Below are 15,102 nucleotides of genomic sequence, written 5' to 3' on the forward strand. Positions count from 1 at the left end.
GAATTTGATTCCTGGAACCCACATGGTGAAAAAGTGAACTAACTCCTTCAAGTTAGCCTCTGACTTTCCCACATGTCATGGCGCACACACACATACACACACACACACACACACACACACACACACACACACTCACTCATGCACTCATATTACTCTCATACTTAACTATACACACACACACACACACACACACACTCATGCACTCATATTACTCTCATACTTAACTATACACACACACACACTCATACTCACATACTATATTATGTATATATATATGGGCTGGAGAGATGGCTCAGTGCTCTAGAGCATGTGCTGCTTTTCCAGAGGACCTTTTGGTTCCTAGCACTCACATCAGGTGACTCATAACCACCTTTAACTACAGCACCTGGGAGCCATACCTTCCTCTGGCCTTCACAGTAAATACACATGCATAATTAAAAATAAAATAAATCTTCAAAAAGTCTTATAATAAAATGAAACCTGTTCCTCAAAAGCTCCATAGCAGGTAGTGAGATGATTCAGCAGGTGAATGTTCAAGCCTGATGACCTCAGTTCCAGCTCCAGGACCCATGTAAAGGTAGAAAGAGAATCAACTCCACAATCTTGTCATGTATCCCTCCATGATATACAAACACACCAATATTACATAAAAGCTTTATAGGGCCTTATAAGTGTGTGATCCTGCTTCCCAAGGGCAATGGAAACCTTGGCAGGGCTCTATTTATTTATTTATTGAGGTGTGGTCTCATTGGTAGCCCAGACTGGCCTCAAATCCACAAATGCACAACCCTCCTGCCTCAGCCTCCCAAGCACTAAAGGGCTTTTGTAAGTAATTGGCAGATCTGGGTGTGTCCATACCTCAGTTTTCACATCTGTAAGTAAGGTTGACAGTGGTCCCATTTCACAGGCTGGAAATGTACCTCTAACTCGCTTCAAGCAGAACAGAGAAAGTGCAGGATTTTTGCTCACTCCATCCTTCGTTGGGATTTCACAGCAGTGTGCAGAGAATGGGCTGGCTGCAGGGCCCATGGGACTTGAGGGTGTCAGTGAGGTCTTCAGCCCATCCAAATGGGGAGGCCATGAATTGGAGAGATAGCTCAGCAGTTAAGTGTACCAGGCTTTTTCTTTTGGGCCATCAACCAGCTCCCAAATCATGTTACAGAGACTTATTAGTTTTGAATGCTTGGCCTTAGCTCAGCTCTTTTCTTGCCAGCTCTTATAGTTAACCTGTTTCTCTTCATCTGCATTTTGCCTCGGGGCTTTTTACCTTTTTTCTTTCTTTATATCTTACTTTCCTGCCGTCTTTATGTCTGGCTGGCTGGTGTCTGCCTGGCTTCTGGCCCCAGGAACTCTCCCTCACTCTCCTCCTCCTTTTTCTCTTCGTTCTTATTTTTGAGCCTAGATTTCTCCTCCTGTTTATTCTCTCTGCCTGCTGTCCCTGCCTAGCCTTTCTCTGTCTAGCCATTGGCTGTTCAGCTTTTTATTAGACCAATCAGGGCCTTAGGCAGGCAAGGTGAAACAAATGCAGTACATCTTTACATTATTAACAAAGGCAGCATAAACAAAAGTAACACACCTTTACACAGTTAAAGTAATATTTCACAGCAAAAAACAAATGTAACACATCTTTGCTTAGTTAAAATAATATTCCACAACAGTGAAGAGGGCTTGTTGTGTTTACAGAGGACCTGTGTTCAGTTCTCAGCACCCACATGGTGGTTCATGACTGGCCACAACCCTGGTTCTAGGGTATCTGATGTCTTTTTCTGACTTCGGTGGGCACCATGGCACATATCCATACATGTAGGCAAAACACTTAGCCACATAAAATAAAACCAATGTTAAAAAATTAAAGCAAACACGCAAAAACGCAGCTTGTGGTGGTTGGGCCTGCATGGTGGTGGGGAGCAGTGAGCTGGGAAAAGCACAGCTGTGCTGGGACCGCCGACACACGAGGAGGGGCAGCAGAGAGGAGTGAGCAGGGAGGTGGGGAGAGGGGGCAGAAAGGAGCATGGCGAGGAGGGCAGCAGGTCATGTGCCATGCCTAGGTTTCTAGCCTGAGGCCTGCAGAGGAGAACCTGGCTGGAGGTGATGCCTGAAGGACACAGCCCTCCTCCTCCTCCTCCTCCTCCTCCTCCTCCTCCTCCTCCTCCTCCTCCTTCTCGAAGGCTGCAGCTTTAGTCCCGGCTGCGCAGTCTGTCAAGGTCATTCTGGGCATCTGTGGATGTGCTCCATAGCTAACTTTGCTTGAGCCCTGCCCGAGGCCTCCCCATTTGGATGGGCTGAAGACCTCACTGACACCCTCAAGTCCCATGGGCCCTGCAGCCAGCCCATTCTCTGCACACTGCTGTGAAATCCCAACGAAGGACGGAAAGAGTGAGCAAAAATCCTGCACTTTCTCTGTTCTGCTTGAAGCGAGTTAGAGGTACATTTCCAGCCTGTGAAATGGGACCACTGTCATCCTTACTTACAGATGTGAAAACTGAGGTATGGACACACCCAGCATCTCCCTGCTCACTGGCATTAGAAGTCTAAATACTTCCTCTGTCAGTCTTGGCTCAAGCTGCTCCATATGGAACGCCTTCCACTGTCTTGGGGTACCTGCTCAGAGATTGTTCTGATACCCTGAGACCTTGTGTCCCTCAGTAGTGGGCTGGGTTCCATTTCCCTCCAAGGCCAGTCCCACTGTCTGGGACAAATTACACATCACGCTGGGACCAGATAGGCTGGCAGCTGGGATTTTCCCTGTTCTTCCCCCACCTCCAAGAGCATTGGGGGGGGGTTGTCAGTACAGGACATGTGGGGGGCCAGGGCAGATTTGAGGGGGCTCGTAAGGCCCTAAAAAGATTCACATTTCATTCCAAATTCACTGGAAATCTGTGGGGTATGCCTCTGTTAGTTTTAAGTGGGGAGAGTTAACAGGTGAACAGAAGCCCCAAGGTGACCCTTCAGGTGGGAGTGGAGGGGGTCAGGAGAAATGGGGGTTCAGCATGTGAAATCAGGAGTTGAATAGGGGGTGATGATAGGAACCTGCAGATGAATTATCCTGGGAGGGGAGGGCTGGAGGGGACTGAGAGTGACAGGCTGGTATGACCGAAGGACAGCAGAACCAGAGGGGACATCTTGGGGAGTAGTCTTGGAGAGGAAATGAAGAGTGGCTATTTTGATGGAATGTTGGGGCTGCAGTGATTTGAAGCTCAGGCGTGACACACTGATGAGATTCTGATGGGGTGTTAGTACTAGCAAGTGCACAGACTCTGATGTACACACAGATCCTACACAGCAGTCTAGAGGCAGAGTCCTGTGGGGTCCTGGGACAAAGAGTTCCTTCCATGTTGCTGTCCCCCTGCCCCTTGAAATGGCTGCCCATGAAATGGCAGCATTTCATCCCCTGCGATCTGCTGGGTCTGTCTGTTCGACTTTCTCCTTTTAATGTTTTTGCCATCCTGGGACCCAGGATGCTGAGCCACACCCTCAAACTCTCAACAGGGGATTCTAGGCAAGTGCTCTACTACTGAACTTCATCAGGAGCCCCATTCATTAATTCTTTCGTTTATTTGTTTGTTCATTCATTTTTGAGACAGGACATTGCTAAGTTGCCCAAGCTGGGAGTTTTCACTGTTCTTGCTTCAGTCTCTCTCTCTCTCTCTCTCTCTCTCTCTCTCTCTCTCTCTCCCTCTCTCTCTCTCTCGGTTTTTTGAGACAGGGTTTCTCTGTGTAATTTTGGTGCCTGTCTTGGATCTCACTCTGTAGACCAGGCTGTCCTCAAACTCACAGAGATCCACCTGGCTCTGCCTCCCGAGTTCTGGGATTAAAGGCGTGCGCCGCCGCCGCCGCCGCCGCCGCCGCCGCCGCCGCCGCCGCCACCACCACCACCACCACCCGGCTTGCTTCAGTTTCTTTAGAAGATGGGAAGACAGACCTTGGCACCAGGTCCAGAGCACTATATATATATATATATATATATATATATATATATATATATATATATATATTTACGTCCTCTTATACAGGGAGGTTAGTCAGGTACAGCCTCGGGAGGGGATACAGGGGAGACCTGGGGAAAGATTTGCTTTTCTCACTATCCTGGTGTCAGGTGTCATACCACATTGTACTGGACCACACGAGGCAGGCCCAGGATGGTGGGAGCTCTGTTGGGGTTCCTGAGACAGGCAGGGAAGAAGCAGAAGCTTGGGTCTGCACAGGATGAGACCTGCAGGCTTGGAGCTGTGGGCTGGATATGGTCTGGTCCCTGTGGGGAGGGGCTGGAGGCATGTAGGCAGCTTTTGCCTGGTCACTGTGCAGCTCAGACACACTCCTGGCTGTGCCTTTGCTGCTCCTGGGAGGACCATGTCTTCCACAGTCTGAAAGGTTTTGTTCTGACAGGGTCTTACTATAGCCCAGGCTTACTCCTGTTTCAGTCTCCTGAGAGCTAGGATAATAACAGTGTATGCCACCATGTCCAGTGACGTCTCCCAGCCCTCTTCTTCAAGGATTCTCTAGCCCACCGCCCCGTCTACAGATTTTAAAGCACTCAGCAGGTAGGGTTTGAGGCTTGCACAAGTAGGGGTAGGAGTTCAGAGGGGTGCTTGTCACCCCCATATCAGTCCCTACATGGACCTGTCTCCTAGTGGCCTGGCCTTGGCTGTGGGAGGTTAGTCTCTACCAGGCAGTCTGGCCTCCTGCAGCTGCTTTGGAGGAGAGACCACCTACCCAGGGCAGACCTCAGAAGGGAGCTGGAGATGTGGCTGAGCTTGTCTGCACAATGTTTTGTTGTTTTTCATTTTGAAACAGAGTCTCACTATGTTGCCCTGGCTAACTAACCTGGAACTCTTTATGTAGACCAGGCTGCGCTTTAACTCACAGAGATCCACTGGACTCTGCCTCCCAAGTGCTGGTATTAAAGATGTGTGCTACCACATCAGCTGCATAGTGTTTTAAGGTGTGTGTGGCAGAGTAACACAGGGGCTTGGAGCAGAGTATAGAACACCAAGCTCTGGACTTCCCCAGTCCCCAGGGGCCCCCATTCCTGTGTTGTGACCTCCCTGGTTTTCCTATTGTTTCTCCTCAGGCCTTGTATGACCCTATCAACCCTGACAGGGAGACCCTGGACCAGCCGTCCCTTACTGACCTCCAGCGTCTGTCCAACGAGAAGGACGTGCTCCAGGCTCTGAAGCCCCTGATGGCCCAGGCCAACTTCTCTGCACTCTCTGAAGATGCCCTGGCCTACTCACTTGTTGTCCATCACCCTCAGGATGAGGTCCAGGTACCTGTCCCCAGAGGAGTCATTTTGCTTACCTAGAGGAAGCACTCCCCTTCCCCAGCCACTTGGGTGCCCTCCGTCAGGAAAGGGTCGTCAGATGAGGGTGTCAGGGCCAGATGCAGTGCTGCTACCCGGCAGGATTCTATGGGCAACAATATGAAGCTCATTCCGCAGGCTGGAGAGGGGGCTTTATGGGTGAGAACACTTGTTGCTCTTGCAGAGGCCCCAGGGTCTGTTCCTAGCACCCACATGGTCACTTATAGCTGTCTGTGACTCCAGTGCCAGGAGATCCAGTTCCCTTTTCTGGCTTTTACAGGTGGGCACCAGGCATGTCTGCAGTGCACTTACATACATAAAGACTAAACACCTATACATATAAAATAAAAGTAAATCTAAAAAAATCCAAAGGCTGCCTGTGGTGGCGTACACCTTTAATCCCAGGACTCAGGAGGCAGAGGCAGAGGCAGAGGCAGGTGGATCTCTGAGTGTTAGAGCCCAGTCTGGTCTACATATAGTGAATTCCAGGCCAGTCAGGACTACATAGCTAGACCCTGTCTCAGTATCCTCCCCCAAATTTTTTGTCTCTAAAAAAACCCGCCAAAAAATAACAACCAAAAGACCTCTCTATTCTCCCTTCCATAAAGTCAACAAAACTGAAGAAATACTAAAATCTTCCAGGTCCATGTTTTAGTGAACTTTAAGATGAATTTTTTAGACGTATTCTGTCATATTTTAGGGTGTGATCTACCAGTGGTGGTAAGACATGGTTAAGTGACAGTGTCTTGTCTTTGTGGTTGCTTCATAAATGGAGACTCTTAAATCCAGCACTATCTTAGATTCTAAGACGTTTCCTGTGTGCAGGCCCAACCCGATGCAATGTACAACATGAACAACCATGCCTGACTCCCCTCCCTGCACACTGCATGATCAGCCGCACAAGGCAGGGTCCATTCCTGGGTAGGAGGTGTTCTGGCATGGTACCCTTAACACCTGGCTTATGCTCAGCTACCTCTGCTTCCTTTTCCCCCTTGGCAGGTGACAATAAATTTGGATCAGTATATCTACATGCAGTTCTGGGCCCTGGGCCAGAGAGTGGGGCAGATGCCACACATGTCCAGTGTGGGCTCCAAGCGTGGCTTCTTCAGAAGGTTGCCCCCTGTGGAGAGGTGAGGAGGCCCTGTTCCCCAGTTGCAGTAAAGGGGAGCAAGGTTTGAGCTGAGAAGGGACTGACAGGTCAGTATCTGGCTTTGGTGTCTTTGGCCCCAGGGAGAAGTCCAGAAATAGGAGGTACAAATTGTCAAAATGCAGCCTTTTCTCCCCAAGAGAAAGTGAGAACTACTGTTTCTAGAGGAAGAGAAGGTGAGGGTCAGTCATCTCCATTTTCCAGATGAGGAAAACTGAGAATTACAGAGAGGAGGCCACATCCTGAAGAAGTGGCACAGCCAGCTGACAGGTCCAGTGTAGGAATATATAATTAACCAATCCCCATGGTTGAACATGTGACTTACTTCCAATTCTTTGTGATTAAGTAGCTTTCTTTCTTTCTTTCTTTCTTTCTTTCTTTCTTTCTTTCTTTCTTTCTTTCTTTCTTTCTTCCCTCCTCCTCCTCTTCCTCCTCTTCTTCTTCTTTTTTTCAGACAGGGTTTTTCTGTGTAGCTTTGATCCCTGTCCTCAATCTCACTCTGTAGACCAGGGTGGCCTTGAACTCAGAGATCTGCTTGGCTCTGCTGGTGCTGGGATTAAAGGCGTGCACCACCATGCCTGGCTATTAAGTAGCTATCTAAAAGACCATGCAGCTGGAGATAATGGAGTTTTAGGTTGTGTATGCCCCAGTTCTTTAAAGGAACAGAGGGCTGGAGAGATGGCTCAGAGGTTAAGAGCACTGGCTGCTCTTCCAGAGGTCCTGAGTTCAATTCCCAGCAACCACGTGGTGGCTCACAACCATCTGTAATGACATCTGATGCCCTCTTCTGGCGTACAGGCAAACATGCAGACAGAACACTGTAAAATAAATGTTAAGAAAAAATAAAATAAAATAAAAAAACCTTCCTGTAAAAAAATAAAATAAATAAAGGAACAGAGTTGATTATGTGTGTATATATACGTGTGTGTGTGTGTGTGTGTGTGTGTGTGTGTATACACACACATACATATGTGTGTGCGTGTGTGTGTGTGTGTGTATATATACATATATACACATATATACACATATATATATACACACATACGTGTGTGTGTGTGTGTGTGTGTGTGTGTGTGTGTGTGTATATACACACACATACATATGTGTGTGTGTGTGTGTGTGTGTGTGTGTGTGTGTGTGTGTATATATACATATATACACATATATACACATATATATATACACACATACGTGTGTGTGTGTGTGTGTGTGTGTGTGTGTGTGTGTGTGTGTGTGATTTATTAGACTGGCTTTCAGGCTGTGGTCAGGGTAGTCCAATCATGGCTGCCTCATGATGGAAAGGATTAGAATGCAGTAATTGTTCAGTCCTGGAGGTTTCTGGAGAGATGCTGGTTGGAACGAATGCCTCAGCAGGAGGATAAATTTGCCTGTGAGAGAGAGGGCAAGCAGGCAAAAAGCAAAAGCCTCCTTCTTCCTATCCATTTACTTATTTATTTAGGGACATGGTCTTCCCTTATGTTGCTTTGACTGGCCTAGAACTTCCTCTGTAGCCCAGGCTGGCCTCAGACTCTAAGATCCACCTGCCTCTGCCTCCGGAGTGCTGGGATCAATGGCGTGTGCCCCAGGCCTTTTGTGTGGGCTGTCACTAGAAGGTGGTTGAGAAGTCTTAGGGTGACTCTGCTCACCTCAGCAATCCAGTCAAGCACTCCCTCACAGGAGTGATTCCAGACGTGGTCAAGGGGACAACCCAGAGCGGCCAACACAGGGGGAGGGCTCTGGCCTCCCACTCCTCCCACTGCACTCACACCCTCCTTTCTGGCCCTCAGGAGGTATTTCAAGCGCGTGGTGTTGGCTGCCCGGACAAAACGGGGGCACCTGGTTCTGAAGAGCTTTAAGGATACCCCGCTGGAGGGCTTAGAGCAGCTGCTGCCCGAGCTGAAGGTGCGCACGCCCATGATGCGGCGCGCCCTGATCAACCTGATGTTGGTGGTCTCGGGAGTTGTGTTCTTCGTCAATGTGGGCATGGTGATACTGTCTGACCTCAAGATGGCCACCTCCCTGCTGCTGCTGCTCTTTGCTGTCTTCATGGGCCTCAAGGCCTCCAAGGTAAGCACCCTTGGGTCCCTGCTGCTTCGACTGCCCAGCCAGGCCCCCTGGACTTCGTCATCCCACGTACTGTTGCTGGTACATTATGCTATTACGTCTTCCTTACTTCATTTATCAGCACCCTTCACCCCAGACAGGGCTCTCTCTCTCTGTGCCTCAGTTTCTCTCTTCATCCGCACAGTGGAGTCCTAGTGGAGCAAAGGCATTTGAAGAACGTAACAGAGGCTATGGACTGTGGAGCCTGACTGACTGGACTGAATATGAGTACTGTTCTGCAGCTGGGTGGTCCGAAGTAGTTGCTTGACTTCTGTCTGCCGCAGCTCCTATACCGCAAAGAGAATGGTGACAGGCAGGACCTGATGGAGAGGGGTGGACAGGGATTAAATGAGTCCGTGTGAGCCTGGCCACAGTACAGGAAGTACCATGTGAGGTCACTGTTGAGGTGATCATGCTTGCAGTGTGACTGCTTGTTCTCTGAGTTTCCTTCCTGGAGGGCTACTGGGATCACTAAGAGAGCCAGCTCCAGCCCTAAAAGACAGGTGTGGAAACTCAGGGCCTGGACTGGGAAGTTGTATATTCAATAAGCTTCCTCTCTGAGCTGCAGCATGAGTTCAGGGCCTCCTCAGGGAGGCGTTGCTCAGCAGCTAGGATTCAGGGTCAAGAGGGCAGGTGGGACTGACAGCCGACTTGTCTTCTCCTTGTTGGCCGAGATGGATGGCAGCGTTGGCCTCTCTCAGTTCTGGGGTTGCACCACCTCAGGAGTGCGGCTTGCCGTGAGCTGTGTGTCCCTCCCATTGGTTCTCAAGCTGCTTCCAGAAGTTTTGACAGGCTCTCTCTCAGGGAGACCTGTGATAAATCCACACTGGCCACCAGGGACACTGGATAGGCAGGGCCAGCACTGGGGGTAGGAGAGCAGTGCCACAGGGTTTTAAACAAGGCCCAGCGTGGCCAGGGTGGTCCATGCCCACACATCGTTCTGGGCTTTCCCCTCAGGGTAGCAGGGAACCACAGCAGGGAGGAGCTGCTGGGCCACAGCACAGAGAGGACGAGACTGCAAGCAAGGAGGCCATGTTCTGGGGAGGGACACTGGCCACGGTGAGCCTCCTCTCACTCCTCAGTGGTCCTGCGGGGCTGCAGAGCCTCATGGGAGTGGAAGGGCCCAGTTTATCCAGTTCGGGTTCTCTGGTTACCCATTTATTCCTGTTCCAGCTGGGGCCCCAGCCCTGGCCTCCCACCCGAACACCCGGCCGTCCATATCCCTCCTGTGCTTCAGGGTCCCTGGGTCTCTGGTACCACAGCCCCCCCCCTCTTTTATTTTTTTCTTTTTTCGTTTTTTTTCAAGACAGGGTTTCGAGACAGTAGTTTTGGTGCCTGTCCTGGACTAGCTCTGTAGACCAGGCTGGCCTCAAACTCACAGAGATCCGCCTGCCTCTGCCTCCCCAGTGCTGGATTAAAGGCGTGCGCCACCACTGCCCAGCCCACAGGCCCCTCTTCTGGTCCTTTCCCATCTCGACCTGTGTGGAACCAGATGCTGTCTGCCTGGCTTCTCAGCTCCTGTCTTGGAGCAGGATGCAGACCCTTTTCCTGCTGAGGAGTTCCTCCATCTTGAGTCTCTGGCCAGCTGGGCCTGAAGCAGTGGTTCTCACTGGCTGCTACAGCCAGCATCTCCCATATCTGCTCTTAGTGGGGGCATGGCCGTGATGTCTGCCTTGTTCCCAGCCTCCAGGTGGCCCCTGCAGCCCATTCCCAACTCCACCCAGGGCAGGTCCTCTCCTTCTCACTATCTGGTGGCTTTCCTGTTCAGCTTACCTTGTGGTTGGTTACAGTCTTCACCACCATTATACTACCTCCACCCACAGTTTCTGCTCTTGGTGTGTTTGTGACGCCTAGTCTCTCCTGCTTCCCCAAACTCCACATTGACATTTACATTCCCCTCTGACTGAATGTATTCTCTCTCACTGGGCTGGCCACCCCTATGCATTCCTTATCCCTTGCCCAGAAGCCATCAGCTCCCTGATGCCTTCCTGGATCACTTAGTCTGGGATGGGTCTCTGGCACTCTACCATATGTCTGCCTTCTCTGTGCAGAGCAGGACAGGAGCAACCTGGAGGCTGTGGAGATGTGTAGGCCCCTCCTAGGGGCTCAAGGCCTATGGACACAGGTGGAGTGGCATGGTTGTAGGAGCCTGGGGATGCATCCACTCTCTCTGTGGCACAGCCTTGAGGATGGGGCAGTGCTTTCTGAGACTGGGGGGCATTGCTCATTTGAAGACCCATGATCTGAGGGGCACGGGTACGTGGGCACAGCAGTATATACTGTGTGGGCTGCACTGGGTTCGGAGCTTCCGATTCTGAGCCAGGGAAACTATGAGCAGGGGATGGGGACATGAAGCCAGGGAGGAGGAGGGGAGCAGGATGGGTCAGGGACAGACAGGCTGGCTAGGAGGGATGAGGATGGTGACACATAGAAGGTAGGGTTACCAGAGTGGGGAACGGGCAGTTTGGGAGTGTGTTTGCATGCCAGTGTGGCGTGCTCCTTTAGACATGAGACTCTGCACTCCAGTCTCGGCAGGTGAAGACAGGAGACCCAGCTGTTCCATGCATGATGGTCCTTAGCACAGGACTCCTGTCTCTATGGCAACTGGCTCCAAGGCCGGGATAGAGTTCATAGTGTGGGCTCTTCAGCAGGCCCAGCCACACAGCCATGTTGGGAGGTGCCCAGCTGTGTCAGTTCAGGCTGACTTCTTGGCCCAGGTGGACATGGCAGCTCAGTCCTTACGGTGTCAGTGTGCTGACTTCCTGGGCCCTGCAGCACCAGCCTTGTAGTGCAGACGGTGCTGCTGCAGGCCGCTCGGTCCAGGCTGGAAGCTGGGAGGGGATGGCGGAGGCCACACACAGGCACAGCTGCCTTGAGCTCATCCATCCTGGCTAAAGTGGATTTGCAGTGTGGGAGAGGGTCAGGCTGCACCCAGTGCCCTTTACCTGAGGGTTTCTTTTCTTTTCGGGGGTGTGGGGTTTGAGACAGGGTTTCTCTGTGTAGCTTTGGTGCCTGTCCTGGATCTCACTCTGTAGACCAAACTGGCCTCGAACACACAGAGATCCCCCTGGCTCTGCCTCCTGAGTGCTGAAGTTTTCTTTATAGCGTAGTAGCTTAAACTGTTCCTTTTCAGTTCTGGAAAGGTTCAAATAGATGCAGAAGTAAGGTAGCCTGATGAAGTCTTACGTCGCCAACACCTGGTATTCTGATTGCATCACAACGCCCCAGGCTCTCTGTCCTGGGCCACCATAAAACGAATCTTAGACATGTTACTGGGAATATGGTAGAACACTTGACAAGGATGTACTGGGATTGGAATTTCCTAGGCTAAAACTCATGTTTAAAACCTTGGCACAAACTCATTAACATATTGCCAGATAACAAAGCAGTGGGCCACTGGCAGGGGGGTGCACTTTGGCCTCAGCCCCAACCCAGACTGCCAGGGCACTCTGGTTTTGAGTGGCCCTGCACCTCCGTATCTAAGCCTGCGTTTCCACAGGTGTTTGGGCAGCATAGAAGTGCCCAGGCGCTGGAGCTGGCACACATGCTGTACTATCGCAGCACATCCAACAACTCGGAACTGCTCAGTGCCCTGGCACTCCGCGCACAGGAGGAACACATCAAGGAGGCCCTACTGGCTCACAGCTTCCTAGGCCGCCGGCCAGGGGGCGCCCAAGGCCCGCCTGAAGGTGAACCTTCCCTGTCTCTAGGTCCTCCCTGCTGTCCCCATGTCAATGCTGCTGTCCCCATGTCAATGCTGCTGTCCCCCCATGTCAGAGCTGCTGTCCCCATGTCAGTGCTGCTGTCCCCATGTCAATGCTGCTGTCCCCATGTCAATGCTGCTGTCCCCATGTCAGTGCTGCTGTCCCCCCATGTCAGAGCTGCTGTCCCCATGTCAGTGCTGCTGTCCCCATGTCAATGCTGCTGTCCCCATGTCAATGCTGCTGTCCCCATGTCAGTGCTGCTGTCCCCATGTCAGTGCTGCTGTCCCCATGTCAGTGCTGCTGTCCCCATGTCAGAGCTGCTGTCCCCATGTCAGTGCTGCTGTCCCCATGTCAGAGCTGCTGTCCCCATGTCAATGCTGCTGTCCCCATGTCAGAGCTGCTGTCCCCATGTCAATGCTGCTGTCCCCATGTCAGTGCTGCTGTCCCCATGTCAGTGCTGCTGTCCCCATGTCAGTGCTGCTGTCCCCATGTCAGTGCTGCTGTCCCCATGTCAATGCTGCTGTCCCCCCAATGTCAATGCTGCTGTCCCCATGTCAGTGCTGCTGTCCCCATGTCAGTGCTGCTGTCCCCATGTCAATGCTGCTGTCCCCATGTCAGTGCTGCTGTCCCCATGTCAATGCTGCTGTCCCCATGTCAGTGCTGCTGTCCCCCCATGTCAGTGCTGCTGTCCCCATGTCAATGCTGCTGTCCCCATGTCAGTGCTGCTGTCCCCATGTCAGTGCTGCTGTCCCCATGTCAGAGCTGCTGTCCCCATGTCAATGCTGCTGTCCCCATGTCAATGCTGCTGTCCCCATGTCAGTGCTGCTGTCCCCATGTCAGTGCTGCTGTCCCCATGTCAATGCTGCTGTCCCCATGTCAATGCTGCTGTCCCCATGTCAGAGCTGCTGTCCCCATGTCAATGCTGCTGTCCCCATGTCAGTGCTGCTGTCCCCATGTCAGTGCTGCTGTCCCCATGTCAGTGCTGCTGTCCCCATGTCAGTGCTGCTGTCCCCATGTCAATGCTGCTGTCCCCCCAATGTCAATGCTGCTGTCCCCATGTCAGTGCTGCTGTCCCCATGTCAGTGCTGCTGTCCCCATGTCAATGCTGCTGTCCCCATGTCAGTGCTGCTGTCCCCATGTCAATGCTGCTGTCCCCATGTCAGTGCTGCTGTCCCCCCATGTCAGTGCTGCTGTCCCCATGTCAATGCTGCTGTCCCCATGTCAGAGCTGCTGTCCCCATGTCAGAGCTGCTGTCCCCCAGGTCCTCCCTGCTGTCCCCCAGGTCCTCCCTGCTGTCCCCCAGGTCCTCCCTGCTGTCCCCAGATCCTCCCTGTTGTCCCCCAGGTCCTCCCTGCTGTCCCCCAGATCCTCCCTGCTGTCCCCCAGATCCTCCCTGCTGTCTCCCAGATCCTCCCTGTTGTCCCCCAGATCCTCCCTGCTGTCTCCCAGATCCTCCCTGCTGTCCCCCAGATCCTCCCTGCTGTCCCCCAGATCCTCCCTGCTGTCCCCCAGATCCTCCCTGCTGTCCCCCAGATCCTCCCTGCTGTCTCCCAGATCCTCCCTGCTGTCCCCAGGCCAACCCTGCTGCTTGTTCCCCATGTCAACCCTGCTTTTCCTGGGCCTTCCATGTTGTCCTTCAGGCCCAGGTCTCCTCTAACTTCAGCTTGAACATAATCTCTCCCCACAGAGACCTCCAAGTGGCTACAGTCTGAAGTGGAGAGCTGGCTTCTAGCCCAGTCTGGCTGTGATGTGGCCTTCAATGGACCTCGGGCCCTGGCCCACCTGCAAGCCCTGACTCCCAGCTTCGGGTTGTTCCCACCACCTGAGCTGCCGGAACTTGACCCACTGGTCCTGGGTACTCCAGGAGCCCTGCAGGCTGCTGCACCGGGTGGTAGCTACCCCTCACCCTGACCACTTACGACCAGGCCCAGCATGGCAGGGAGCCAAGCTCTGCCTCCTCCACAGCAAGGTGTCAATCGTGGCACCTGTATCTCCTACCTGGACTCTTGGTTGTTGACAGGCTATTATTTCTGCTAGACCATTAATTTGGCAATGCTATAGACTTAAGAGTAGCCAATCAGGGCCGCTGGCAGTTGCTAAGCAGCCTCCTGAGGCCAGCCAATCGAAGCCGTTTCTTTCAGCTTGTATTTTACTTCTCAGCCCTGCCCCTGACAAGAACCTCACCATGGCCGGTGGAGGGGCGGGGCTTGGGGAGGTTTAACACAGCTGCCGGGAGACCCGCCAGGCTGTGAAAGCTGGGCCTGGAGGCCACGCTTCATCATCTGTTCAGCTTGCACAGGAACTGCCTGCCGCATGCACCTGGGCGGGGCCCACTGCAGCCTGCAAGCCGTTTGGTTGGCCAAACTTAGGGTAACTGGGCACTTCAAGCAGGGGCAGCAGCCAGTCAGAAATCCTGGAGGAATTGCCGTGAATCCATGTGAGAGGAGCCATCTGTTTTGCAGCTGATCTGCTCTGGTTGAAGGCACTGGGAACTTCCTGCCCCGAAGAAGACGGTGAGCCTGCAGCATTCCAGCCCAAGATCACTCCCGCTCAGGCCCCAGCAGGCTCCCAGGCCTCTCTGCCTTGCTGCAGAGACCACCTTGGCTTGTGCAATATTTATCACTTTACCTTCTTCCAAAGGAATAAATAGTGTTTAATAAACCTGGTTCGTGTGGCTGCAGGTGAAGGGGTTTGGTCAGAATCCTGGAAAGAGGGTGTGGCTGGGTCCCAGACGGGAATCTTAGAAGCACTGATACCTGCGGAAAGCTTTGATTGCAAGAGTCTGGGTCTCAGATAAGAAGACCGGGCAGGAGGCAGATTGTTCAGCACACGGTGGCACACAGCTGGTA

The 15,102-nt window shown here is 52.4% G+C and overlaps 1 protein-coding gene across 1 annotated transcript in view; it reads left to right on the forward strand.

Annotated features, from left to right (window-relative positions):
- Window positions 1–14,915, forward strand: part of Tmem143 (transmembrane protein 143) — a 20,089-nt gene extending 5,174 nt beyond the window's left edge. The window contains exons 4-8 of the mRNA XM_059277154.1: window positions 5,072–5,266; window positions 6,299–6,429; window positions 8,234–8,513; window positions 12,049–12,238; window positions 13,941–14,915. Of these exons, the coding sequence (XP_059133137.1) occupies window positions 5,072–5,266; window positions 6,299–6,429; window positions 8,234–8,513; window positions 12,049–12,238; window positions 13,941–14,164 (1,020 nt within the window). The 3' untranslated portion in view covers window positions 14,165–14,915. The remainder of the gene's footprint in view (window positions 1–5,071; window positions 5,267–6,298; window positions 6,430–8,233; window positions 8,514–12,048; window positions 12,239–13,940) is intronic.
- The last annotated feature ends 187 nt before the right edge of the window (window positions 14,916–15,102 follow it).

Source organism: Peromyscus eremicus, chromosome 1 (assembly GCF_949786415.1).
Source record: "Peromyscus eremicus chromosome 1, PerEre_H2_v1, whole genome shotgun sequence".
Lineage (NCBI taxonomy): Eukaryota > Metazoa > Chordata > Mammalia > Rodentia > Cricetidae > Peromyscus > Peromyscus eremicus.